General features: G+C 44.0%; 2 protein-coding genes across 2 annotated transcripts in view; one reads left to right on the plus strand and one right to left on the minus strand.

Annotated features, from left to right (window-relative positions):
• supt5h (SPT5 homolog, DSIF elongation factor subunit) overlaps nt 1-6813 on the minus strand; it is a 21097-nt gene extending 14284 nt beyond the window's left edge. Inside the window, exons 1-6 of the mRNA XM_041940558.1 lie at nt 6675-6813; nt 6347-6442; nt 5978-6131; nt 5776-5844; nt 1255-1266; nt 1083-1152 (exon numbers count right to left, since the gene is read on the minus strand). Of these exons, the coding sequence (XP_041796492.1) occupies nt 1083-1152; nt 1255-1266; nt 5776-5844; nt 5978-6131; nt 6347-6433 (392 nt within the window). The 5' untranslated portion in view covers nt 6434-6442; nt 6675-6813. The remainder of the gene's footprint in view (nt 1-1082; nt 1153-1254; nt 1267-5775; nt 5845-5977; nt 6132-6346; nt 6443-6674) is intronic.
• Nucleotides 6814-7211: 398 nt separating this feature from the next.
• Nucleotides 7212-8967, plus strand: triap1 (TP53 regulated inhibitor of apoptosis 1). Its single transcript, XM_041941149.1, has one exon. It carries the CDS (start codon nt 7310-7312, stop codon nt 7532-7534), a length of 225 nt encoding a protein of 74 aa, XP_041797083.1. The 5' UTR covers nt 7212-7309; the 3' UTR covers nt 7535-8967.
• Nucleotides 8968-13557: the final 4590 nt, after the last annotated feature.

Raw genomic sequence — 13557 nt, forward strand, 5'->3', positions numbered from 1 at the left:
TGTTAACTTCTTTTAAATTTGTTGCAGAAAAAGTGAATTTGTGAGATTTTTCCCTCAGCTGCATTTCATCAGCAGGGCTTCAGATCCCACTGCCATCAAAACGCTCCCGGCAGGATGTTGTTGCTCGTTTGGAGAGTCGTTAACGAGCCTAACCACACTGACTGAGAGCGACTGCTATAAAAGCTAAAGAATTTCACAATGCAGCTCAAAGAGAAACCAGCAAAGTCAAAAAGTACAGTCAGCCAGAACTGTGCTGGTGTTTGACTCACATCCAGTCAGGCTGCCATTCATTATTATCCACCTGCATCAACAATACCTGCACGCATTTAAAACCTCTGCTCCAAGCCAGACCTCGATCACAAACCTCAAAGGGTCTGTAAATGAGATTTTCAGCCACTAGATGTCGCACTAGAGTTCCAGCAGCTCAGACCAAAACAGACGGACTTATTCTGCTAAAGGACAGAATAAAGATATCTTTTTATGAATAATGTCGGCTGACAAGGTCAGTACACGAGGCAAGCAAGAGGATGTGCCTCTCAGCTGTTATTTCTTATTGTTTGGAATGTAGTATTGGAGTTATTTTAGTAATATAAGTAACATATGTGGTTTGTTAAGGAGCCATTTGTTCAATCTGCTGAGCGTCATAGATCCATGTAAAGCACTTATTAACCTGCTAGCTATCCTGCTAACGCTAGCTACCTAAAACATCAAGTAAAATATGTTTTAGGTAGGACTGGAAAATTGATGACATGTTTTCCAGGTTTTCCAGGACGTGTGGGAAGCCAGCAGGAGTCTGCAGGACTTAAAACGACTGGCTAAGTTTTCATGCTAATCCAAACATTTCTGTTAGTTTGATGTGCAACAAACACGCAAATTTCAGTTTAAATCTGTTTGTTTTTGAGTGACTTTGAACTAGAAATGAACCAGAAGGAGGAAAGATGAGCTGAAGGGACGTGTTGGTTCTCTGAAAGTTCCTAAAAGTTCCAGGAACTTTGTTTGGAAACTCAACTTTCTGACTTTTGGTAAAAATGCTTTGTTTCACTGGTGTGTGGAGTTCACACAGCTGCTGAGGCTTTTGTTACCTCCAGAGGTTCTGCAGCCTTCTGGATCCAGAGTGATCTTCATCCAGAACCACGTGGTCGATGTTGGACACTGAGAGCGAGAGGGGGGGGGCTGTTACATCCACGTTTCACATTAACAACATCGAGATTAATGAACAACAATTATGGCTGCTGAAGTAAAGACCAGACTTACCTTCAGCCTCCTCTGCAGGACCGACCGGCGACAGAGAAAAGAGAGGAAGAGGAGAACAAAAGAGGAGGCGAGAGGAAGAGCCGAGCAGAGAGATGTGGTAACGAGAAGAAGGAGGGATATGGGAAATAAAAGATCAAAGACAAGGAGGAAGGACAGAGAGGTGAGAGGATGGAAGAGAATGTGAGGTTGAAGGGGTGAGTGAAGAGGAGGTAAAGACATGAGAGGGAAGAGATGCAAGAAAACAAACAAAAAGAATAAAAGGGAGGTGAGCAGGAAGGAGATACAGAGGAGGAGAAAAAACAAAGGGGATGAAGAGGGGAGGGAGGAGGAGGATGAAAGGATTGGAGATGAAGGAACGAGCGGAGGTTGAGGGTTGAGAAAAAGAAGACGATGACAAGAAAGAAAAGAGAAGAAGAAAACGTAGGATTAAGTCGTAGCGGCAGCAAAGAGGGAAAGAGGATGAGGATGAAGAGGAGGATGGAGCCAAAAGACATTGTCATCAGGGCAGGGCACACAGGAGCAGAGTCAGGCAGCAGCAACACAAAGCATGATGGGAGAAAAACACAACAGATTAATGGTGAGTGTGCAGCACAGAGAAGCGTGAGGCCAGTGACGGGTTCACTGCGGCTTCAGGTGAGAGAACAGTCGAAACAAAACGACGAAGAGCCTTCGACTTCTTCACTGTTATCCAATCAGAGATAACCTGGGTGCATTTTTAATGACGAGGTTAACATGGCTTAATGCGGACGCAGGAAGTGTCTGCAGCTGTAATCTTTCAGCCTGATTATAGTTTTATATTCGTTACTCGGCTCTAGCCAATCAGCAGCGACTGACTCATTTTTAAATACTCATTTGGTGTTATTCTACATTTTTCTGATTGTCAACAAATCCCATGAAAACACTCAAACCAACAACACAACGGTCTACTTTCTGTCTGCGGCTCTCAGCTCAGACGTGAATCTTCAGAAACTCCTCACAAATATTTCCCTTCATGTTTCAAAGCTTCTTCCTGATGAAGCTGCTCGAACAAACAGGAGGAAACGGAGCATTTGTTGGGAACTACTTTCAGCGGCGGATGAATTCACAGTTGGTGCTGTAGTGAGCGTTTGTGGCAGCAGGACGGGGTGTGTGTGTGTGTGTGTGTGTGTGTGTGTGTTCGTTCATGGTGATGAAGGACCAGTGAGGCTCACTGATGGGTTTTAATGGAGCTCTGAGTCTCAGAGGAAGACGATCAGGCTGTTATAAACACTGAACTGTTAGCAGTTAGCAGTTAGCAGTTTGGTCTTTCAGGTGATTTGTTGACAAGAAAAACATAAAGGACGTGACCAGGTGTAGTTTTTCTTCACGTTCGTCTTGTTCGTGGGGGGACTGTCGATTTGTGTTGTCTGAGAGTCAACTTACAAACAGACCACACATCTGGATGCACACTGTGAGACCGTTTCCTGTCTGTTTCCTGGCTCCTTCCACTCTAAACCTGTGCCTGCAGAGCACTGATTGGCCCAGCAGTCACTGGACACACACCTGACCTGTCTGAGTGACTGACATCTGGAAACGGGTGACGAGCGGACGCATCGTCTCCATCACTAACTGGACATTTAGCTGCAGTCAACGCGGCCGTTTCGGTTTTGTTTCCACTGTGCTTCTGCCTGTAGTGATAGTATGCATTACCACGTGCCACAAAAAAGCTTCAACCACATCTGTTAGTCAAAACACTTGAAATAAAACATGGCAGTCTTCTACCAGGTAGCAGAGTCAGGCAAATGATCACACTTGGTTCTTTGAAGGTGGAATTATTCACAGCATATTGAGATTAATGGCCCTCTGGACGCCGTTACACTCAGCATGTTCATGTAATGTTAGAACATCAGTACAACTGTAGCTAATTGTAAAAGTCAATGGTGTTTCTGTAGCCAATCAGACGTAATGAACAGTAACCATTTGTCTTTGCAAAGGGAGCTGTTGCTGTTCACGGAGCCAATAATGGATTTGCCCTCAGTGCTTCCTCACATGAAACTACACGCTCACAAATACAGCTGTGCTGAGATGAGGTGGGGTTAATACATTCTGCGACATGGGTTTTATCAAATGGATGAAACTGACACTCCATTTGCTTCAGATACACATGGATATCAATGGAAACATCAGAGCGGGAGAGTATCTGGAGTAGAATTACCGTTAACTGGAGAGGACATGCATGAGAGCGAGTAACACCGATGAGACAGAGAGAGTTCAGTCAGAAAACACTCATGTTCAGAAACAGCTGGAGCTGAAGCTGCTCAGACTCCACATCACATCAGCTTCACGTCCACCCCACAGCCTGCACGGAGGACGCCACGCACTACCAATTCAAAGACTGTTCACACCAGTTCAGTTCCTTCAGAAGACACAAGTCAAACCGTGTCATTGAAATAAATCTGTCCTAGTAAACACACAGCCGGTTCACACGGGAACAGGATTACCAGGAGACCTCGTGACCCTCCAACGTCTGTCTTTCATTCAGCGCGTTCGCATGAAGTCATCTAGTCCGGATTTTACTCACATTTCTCTTCAGCAGCCGTCTTAATAACAGAGTTTAGATTTGTTTTCTGCACTTTCTGCATGTGTTACAAGCATAAAAACACACTCATAGCTCTTTAGATCAAGCAGCAGATGCTTTGAGGCTGTACGTGAACACAACAGCGGCAACATGACGCCGCGTAAAGATCACAGCCAACCGCCGCAATTATTATAGATTAGTAGATTACTCCAGGTGATACTGGTCCCGTGTGAACAGGAGTTTTCAAGAGGGACGAGAATCTGCTCTGGTTTTCATTCCCATGACTGGATTCAGGACATTACAGGCGGATAAGGATCACTAACGATTCTAGTGTTTAAGTCATTACGTTAAATCGTCCTTGGAAGGCAGAACCAGAAACAAATTCTTCTGTGTTAAAGTGCGCAGCAGAGATCACGACGGACGCACCGCGACACTCGGCCTCTGAATCTCTGTAATGCTGCCTCAGCGCACGGACCTGTCTGTGACACAAGTTAAGACTCAGCACCAGTGACTGCTGTGATGCTAAATGTTGACACGTGGTCAACAGCGACTGAATCAGAGTAACTGACGGTGGAAACTGTATTTATTATGAATCTGCTCCAACTAGGAGAGGCCTGGTCCACCAAATAAGGTCAACACAGGGGCTGATATCAATACTGATCAATAGCATATCAAACTGGTGCATTCCTATGACGGGCAGGTGTGGTATTTTGATATAAAAACTTTTTAATAGCCTCATTTTCTTACGTTTATGCTGACTCACGGTCGTGACTGACTGACACAACTAAATGGGACCGAGCCATTATTCCTGCTTCAGGTTACACCTGCTGCTGTGAGAGAGGTTACACTTTCTGTGGGGAAAAAAATACTTAAATTTAGCAGTCTGACGAATACCAACTGCAGACCACCTGACCTGGATATTTATCTGCATTTATGACTCATTCTGGTCAGCAGACATGAACACAAACAAGTTAGAAAAAATTCATTTTCAAAACTGTAATCAGCAAATGTTTTACTTCATAAAAGGCAAAACCGATAACTGATCAGCTGCAGTAAAATCCCACAAATCAAATCTATTCAGATCTGCTACCAACAGATAATATCTTCTTGTATTTGTTGATTTCATATTAAAAAACTCAGCAGAACCTGCAGACCAACGGAAACACCTGCCAAACATGTTGCATTCATGTGCAATCACACAGTCTGACCTCAGAAATCAAAGCTCAGCTCAGCAAGAGCTTAAAGTTTCCCAAACACAGGGTTCATTCACATCAGGACTGATGTTAGCAGCTCCAAACAATCCTCTGTGTGTTTCCGTGTGATGGATGGTCCAATCAGACTGCAAACACACTGCTGGAGACACACTGAACTATAAATCACACTGGTGTTTTGCAAGTTTTAGCCCATTAACTACATATTAGGTCAACTGTTTTCTACCAAAGAATGTTCCCGATCTTTGATTTTTTTTCTTTGATTAATGGCAACTTCAGTTCACTTCAGAGCAACATGAAAATCTACTCGTACGCATTAGAAACTTGCTTGAAGCACTAAACTCATCATAGTCATTAAGTTTGGCTTTGCTTCTGTTTTCTTTGCTCTGCAGTAAAAGTTTAATCACAGATTCATCAGGATCTCATCATGAAGCAAACATAACATGATTCAGCCTTCGTTTTGTTTATCAGCACCGCAAGTCTAACGGTAAAAACACACTTTAAAACAGTGCAGCGTGCTTTGGATAATGAGCATGTGTGATTTGTGATAAAAGGGCTGAAACATTTAAAAATACTGGCATGGTCCTTTAATTTACACCCGACATCCAAATATCTCCTTTCAAGAAGAACGTTGGGCGGGTTCTGTGTTTTGGGGATTTGTTGGGTTTTGCACTTCATTTAAAAAAACGGCAAAAACCAACAGAGTCCACATTTCATGACGGTTTGTCTCATCAACAACTGATGAGCAAAAAGTGAAAAAGCTCTGTTACTCACCTTTCTCCAGAATATCTTCAGCTCCTTCCTCCCACTGATCTTCCTCGTCCTCATACTCATCGTCCACATCTAGACAGAAGGGAGAGACACAGAAAGACAGGAAGAATTAACGCTTATTAAAGCTCCTTTTCTCTCTCTATGGAAAGGTCGATGGACACGACATGAAGACAGAAACGGAAGGAGAAGGAAGTGTTTAAAGTACCGGCTTCATCCAGGATGAACCCTCCATGTCTGGGCTTTTTCCTAGGTCGCTCATCATCGTCCTCCTCCTCTTCGTCATACTCCTCTTCATCCTCCAGGTCCTCCCCCTCCTCTTCTGCTACCTTGTCGCTTCCCACAGGGCTGCCCGTCTCCTCCTGATGACGGATCACGACAAAACTATTATTGAGTACACGGTGTCCTCCGTGTCTTAACTGTAATAACGTCTCTCTGCGTGCATCTGATATTACTGAAACTCTGACAGTGGTGATACTTTTAGCGGTTTGATCCACTTTAAAAACGGTCAAACTCAATCACAATGTTTATCCGAGTAAACGAAGCAGTTAGCATAACTAGATAGCGGTTAGCATACCTCATTCTCCTCCACCTCCTCGGCCTCTCCGTCGCTGCTGCGCTCACTCTGGTTGTCAGAGAAGTCGCTGTCCTCGCTGTCAGACATCTTGTAGCTCTGGACAGACAGCAGCAGCGCAAAAAAAACCCCACAAAACCACCGGGATTAGGTTTGAATCAAACCAGGCTGAGCAGCTAACATTAAGCTAGCAGCCCCGAACATCCGGCCATAACAATTGTGACGGCCTAGCAAAGCATGCTAATGTAGCTCGCATGGATGCAACGTTCCAGGTATTTCAAAAACAGCTGCAATCAAGAGTAAGCCTACAAGCTCCGCGACTGCTACTTACCTGCTTTAACTCCCGCCTCGGTTTTATAACTTATTAGTTGAAACGTAAATATCGGTTTAGTTTTGTTTTAGTTAGATTACTCGAACGCCTCTCACGTCTTAGCGAACCGCGAGATTTGGGAAAGCTGCGCAAATGTCTCGCGAGTTTTGGACGGTGGCTGGGTCTAGAATTAGGAGGTGTCACTCCACCAACGTTTTTTGAAACTTACAAACCACTCATACATGGGTTATTTCCATTGGCCTCTGATGTACGCCATATAAATGTAGAAAATTATCAGTGAAAATCATTTTTTCTCCCTCAAAGAAATAAATTAAATGATGGCTCTGGAACACTCATCACAAAAATATACTGTTTTATTAACAAGCAACATTTCAACAAGAACAGTTGGTCACTACATCTGTATAAAGCAGCATACGAGAAATAAATCTGTGAGTACTCAGAATTCCGTCAGAGTGATGTGTCACTCACAATATACTATCTTTGATACGTCGTGACGCTACAAAGTCCGACGGCGCAACCAGCCAATCGCATCACGTGGTTGCGGGAAAGTCACAGACGCTGCTCCTGCTCTTGAAAACAGTTGAAGAAATCCTCCATATTTCGTTTCGTCGTCGTGTTTGAGGTCGCTGTCGGAGATGAACAGCGTCGGAGAGGCCTGCACCGACCTGAAGCAGGAGTACGACCAGTGTTTCAACCGCTGGTTCGCCGAGAAGTTCCTGAAGGGGGACCGGAGCGGCGACCCGTGCACCGAGACCTTCCGGAAGTACCAGCGGTGCGTGCAGAAGGCCATCAAGGAGAAGGACATCCCGATCGACGGAGTGGAGTTTATGGGCCCCAACAAGGACAAGCCCGAGAGCTGATCAATACTGATATCAATGCACTGGACTGACCGTGTCCACGAGGCCACTGAGCATGCGCAGAGGCATGTTGAAGAACACACCGTCAGCGGGACGAGGAGACTGAACCTGAACACAGAACTGATCCCGGAGCGGAGGGTTCAGATGCGCTGCTTATAATCTGGAGTTATTGATCATGAGGAAAGTCTCACTTCAAGACTCGAGACTGTAGCTGAATCAACCTGTCACTTTTCTACTTTCAGACGTTTTCTAAACTCAAACATGAATAGATTAATGGATCACTGGATCGATCAGTAACGGAAATGGAGATTAGCTGCAGCAGTTTTCTGCTTTCCCACATAATCACAGTTCAGATGTGCTCAGAAGTGACATTTTGTCTGTAAAATGTACATTTTCATTAGTTTTTTGCCTTCAGCTTATTCTGATGTTTAAATTTTTTGTTTATTTCAGTTCATTCTTCTTTTGCTTTGAACCAGGTCAAAGGTCAGATGGAAGTCATCGCTGCTCTGCTCTCATTTTTGACTCTTGATCATTTCTTTTTGAAATGTCTATTTAAAGGAAAACATAAAGTTCACATATCAATAAAACTGACGTTGAAAGATCCTAATTTGGGCTACATTCATGTAAAAATACCATTTCTGTAAAATGGATGGAAAGCGTCAGATCAGGGCTGATGTTTATTATGTTTTACCCTGAGTGAGGACTCTCAGGCAGCATCGAGTTCCCTCTTCAAACAGCAGGACTGATTAGTTCTGCTGCCTGAGAGTCTAAACTCAGGGAGTCAGCATCACCTCCTCAATCTGCTAATCTCACATATTCAGAATTTCATCTGTTCAAACTAAGACACATCTGGAAGAAGTCTGGTCAAACATGTCAGAATATTGAGAGTTTATTGATTACTGAGGAGACAAAGCATGACGCTGAAGGAAAGATGACACAAGCTGCACAACAGCCTGTTTTAATGCAAGTTTATGCCTCTCAGAATGTTAAGTACATTAATTTATTGACATTTATATCAGATTTCTATGTGATTCATCAATTAACACGACCCGGACACAGACGACAGTGAGCTAATGAAAAAATCAGTTTTAGTGGAATGTGACAGAGTGGATGAGCTTCTTCTCTGCAGTTTGCTGCAGGTCTGAGGGTTGAACAGTTTCCTGCAGCACAGAGTTTTATGATTGATTTAATTATTCTGCAGACTTACATTCAGTGCTTTTTGATGCTCTGATATCGCATACACACATTAATCTTTGGCCAGGTGTGATCACTCCTGCTCTGTCTGAACCCGTCTGACCTGAAAACCTTCAGTTTTTTACTGTTGCAGAGGAAGTTTCACCTTTTGCTCGGCTCATCACACAAATGCAGCCTTTTACATGCTGGACTTTAATAAAACAGCAGAATGCAGCAGATGTGTAGAAACGGAAGGATTGATGCTCGTTATGAAATAAAACATTTTCTCTGACGGCTTCTTCTTGTGTCGAGTGAGTAAAGACTGACGTGGACTTTCTGCAGATTGAGAAATTATCCAGAATTCACATTATTTGGATGTGATGATCTACTAATAACCATGATGATCATGAATGATATGAGCAGAAATGGGGTTTTTTTTTTTGACTACACCTGTTTTTTCAGCTTTAAAGGACGATCAGGGAGGACTTTCACACCCGCAGTCCGTCCCTGGTGTTACTGTGGTTGAAAGATTTTCTTACAAGGTAGAAAAAACCTGAAGAAATGCGTTCATATTTCTAAAAAGCTCGATACATTTCAAGCTTAGTGTCCCATTAAAACCCTGTTGAAGATGGATTCATTATATTTTTGAGAGGAGGTTCTGTGATGTTTGTTATGGTGCTTTTAATGGTTTGTGGAAAAGAAAACAATGAATGTTCAATTTTTAACACTTGTGATTGCTTTTAAGACGTTTACAAAAAGCCATCACAGTTTTATTCTTTATCAATTCATTATCGCCTTAGAATCTAATTAAAATACTGTCGTTTAATGGACATGTTAAGATTTTAAGGTTAAGGGATTATGTATCACAGTAAAGGTTTTGCGACGAGGTTAACAGATTATTATATGTTGTAGATATTTTGACTGGATTATTTACACTTGAAGGGAAACTTAATACCATGAACACAGTCTCCTCTTTTTCATTCAACATTTGAAGGGATGAATTGAGGGATAACTTTCATCCTATTTGGTCAAATTTAAGGTTTTTTTGTCCCTTGAAACCCTTTAAATCAGGGATGTCAAAGTCAAAATACACAGAGGGCCAAAGAAACAGATTTGCTACAAGCCGAGGGCCGGACTGGTTCAATGTTTATTAAAACATATTTTAATGATTGCACATAGCCTATTAAACTAAGATCTGACACAATGTATATTATTTAATGATTAAATGAACAATCCAATATTCTTTTATGGCTCTGTCAGTAATTTCAAGTGTAAACATTTTTCAACAAAAACAAACTTCCTTCAAAGAAAAAAAGTCCTGTGCATTAAATGAATAAAGCAATATTTTCTTATGGCTCCGTCAGTAATTAAGGGAAAACATTTTCAACAGGCAAGTTGAGTTCAACTGAAAAATAAATCTAAATAAATAAAATAAATTAAAATACAAAAATCTATAGGACACAGACAAAACAATACTTTCCTTTTTGGGGGGTGGGTAACTGAAAGCTAACATCTGTTCTGGCTGCTGATGAATAATGAAGCCGAGGCCCGTTTGCCGCGCTGCAGTGAGTTCGTGGGCTACCGTTGCATTGTGGGGAATGTAGTATTGGTGCGTGCAAAACACCAACGGGTGGCTGCGGCCAGTTCTAATACTAATCAAATATCATCCGGGGGGCCGCATATAAATCATTTGCGGGCCGCATCCGGCCCGCGGGCCTTGACTTTGACATATGTGCTTTAAATTATGCATGGAATCATTAAATGTCTCTTTAGAAACCTGTCAAAGACATATTTGCCACATTATTCAAGCAGTAAATTCACTGAATTTTAAGGTAAAGAAACATTAATTGATTCAGTTTCATATTGGAGGATTGGAGATTGTTGCTTTCGACGTGTCTGTACGTGTTGTGTGTTGTATTATAATGACCTTCATCAGTCCAAACTGATCACAGCTGCCGTTTCCCTGCCAACGACGAACCTTTGAGCGGCTCCTCGGAGGCCGGCAGCCTCCAGAGCAAATATTCCATCGCTGCAACACACGATCAATGAGCTTTATAGAAAAGCTGCTGTGTGTTTAAATGATGATGAGTATCACGGTTCACTCACAGCAGCAGTGAAGACGAGGACGAAGACGCCGTTGGTCCGCTGCATTATGAATAAGACTTTCTCAACGTGAGCGTCGTCCCTACGAGTCCCAGCTTGATCTGATGCTGGCAGTCTGACTCCAATCCATCAAACAGATACTGACTTTAACCGTAAAACCAGGAAGGTCTTTGCCATAAATTCAGACTGGACGACGTGCCTGTAACCTGAACTAGCAGCTGCATGCAGGTGTTTGTTTTAGGTAAAGTATTCTGATCTGAGTCATTGTAGACGGCTGACTCGAACAAGAAGAAACGAAGGAGGAGAGCAAAGCTTCCAGCACGACAACGAGGGCTTGAACCACGTCATGAGTTCAGTTACAGGTGAAGGCAAACAGGCTGGAGGCTGAAGGCTCTGCTGCTGCTGCTGCTGCTGCTGATGATGATGATGATGATGCTGCAGTCTGTGAGCGAGCCTGTAAGCACAGTGTCTTCTGTCTGCACGTGACCCACTGGGGGGTTTCAGGATCTCAAATATGAAGCTTAGCCTCAGTTCAGTTCAGCATGACGGATATTTGGGTCATGTTCCTATACTTCGATAAGTTTGAATACACACATATATTCTGCTAATAGATTACATGCACATGCTCACATTAATGATCGTTGGATCCTGATGTGTTGATCTGATTCATATTTTCTGCTGATGGATTGTGTGACTGAATAATCAACAGAAATTCTCCTGGTGAAGTTTTTCCTTTATTATTCATAGAAGTGATTTAGACGAGGAGTGATTCTTTGTGTGCAGAATATATCTGAGGCCAGTGTGACCTGGAACAGGAGGTTTGAGATAGAGGCCTGGCATGGGGACATCTTGGGGCCCTCGACTTAAGATAGAACAAGTTGGCGTCAGGGATAAGGGAGTCTCTCTAGATGTGTCCTTGCAAACAGGTTGCAGCAGAGGAGAGAGAGAGCGCCGACGGCAACGAGGAGGAGCCGACGACTGTTTCAGCATTTCCTCATGTTCTGTCTATAAAATACTGGGTCAGGGAGGGGTCGTGTGTCAGACTTCATGAACTAACCCAACTCTGTTGTGGATCAGGGAAAGGAAAGTCGGGACCCAGAGCTCTGTGACCTTACACATTCTATTGATGTTAGAATAAATGCAGATTCTATTGACGCTAAAGTGCCCTCTATGACTCCAAAACGCGTGGTAAAGTGCCCTCTTGGACTCCAAAACACGCTCTAAAGTGCCCTCTTGGACGCCAAAACGCGTGCTCAAGTGCCCCCTGGGAGCCAAAACACGCGCTGTAGTGCCCTCTTGGATGCCAAAAAGCGTGCTAAAGTGCCCTCTGGGAGCCAAAACACGTGCTAAAGTGCCCCCTGGGAGCCAAAACGCGTGTTGAAGTGTCCTCTTGGGAGCCGAAACGCATGCTAAAGTGCCCTCTTGGGAGCCAAAACGCATGCTAAAGTGCCCTCTTGGACTCCAAAACGCGCTCTAAAGTGCCCTCTTGGACGCCAAAACGCGTGCTACAGTGCCCCCTGGGAGCCAAAACACGTGCTAAAGTGCCCTCTTGGATGCCAAAACGCGTGCTAAAGTGCCCCCTGGGAGCCAAAACGCGTGCTAAAGTGCCCCCTGGGAGCCAAAACGCGTGCTAAAGTGCCCTCTTCAGTGGCGAGGATGCGCTATATGTGCCCTTTTTTTCCTTTTCGCCCCTGCCCTTCAAAAAGTCTGTGCACGCCACTGTGGAGACAGATGAGCTGTCACAACAAAGAGAAGTATCAGATCTTTGAGAGGCTGATATTTCACTAACCACATCCTTGCTATTAGAAGACATTACATGTGAGTCTGGTGCCGCCTCCCTCTTCATTGAGGACATTGTGGGAAAACGACGGCCTGAGGTGAATTAAGGCACACACACTCCCAGAGTCTTCAGAATGACTCACTTGTTTTGTTAGTGCGGTCTGCTGCTTTTGTGCACGACCAATCAAAGCTGGTGCCAATACACCTGGTTCCAATTATCAAGAGCAGCTCGACTAACAGCGCTTTCCCGCCGAATCTTAGAGCACGCTGAAGCCGTGCTCACGAACGCATGTGGAGGTTACACCCTGGAGTGTGGGAACGATGTGGCCAGACCACAGATAGTATGAACGACTCTCTCTGATTAGCATTCGAATGATCATTTGTGAGGAAGCACATGTAGTCTGAGACAAAAGCTGAGAGCAAAGCATGAAATGATGCGTTCTGTTGCTCGTCCTTCTTATTTTACGGCTGCTCTGATGTGATATTTTGCTCTGAAAGCCTCACAATCATCACATTCTCACGGGTCAAGTCCTCACGGGACCTTGAAGCCACCCTGTGACAGCTCTGGTTCGCGGCCATGGTGTGTTTGAGGTGTATTTACTTTGCGCGCCTCCTCAACAACGCAGCTGCATGTCGGAGCTGCAGCAGCTCCAGACCGACGCTTCACTTCAAACAGCGCGGCTCCCAGTTTGTCCTCAGGGCGTTCAAACCGCCACAGGTGAGCGCGAGCAGCTTTGATCGTGACTCACGAGCGTGAGAATGTTCTGAATGACGTTCACCTGTGCGTGCGCACACACACACACAGAATATACTGTCAGGGTCCACAGCACGACGAAGACGTAAAGTAAGAGTGACGGTACCAACAGAAGCACGTCGTCATACTGATGCAAAAAAATCCCATAAAAATCCAACATTGCTATAAATCACTCAATCAATCAATCCGTCCTTGTCATTGATTACAACAACGAGGC

The sequence above is a fragment of the Chelmon rostratus genome, chromosome 7 (assembly GCF_017976325.1).
Source record: "Chelmon rostratus isolate fCheRos1 chromosome 7, fCheRos1.pri, whole genome shotgun sequence".
Taxonomy (NCBI): domain Eukaryota; kingdom Metazoa; phylum Chordata; class Actinopteri; order Chaetodontiformes; family Chaetodontidae; genus Chelmon; species Chelmon rostratus.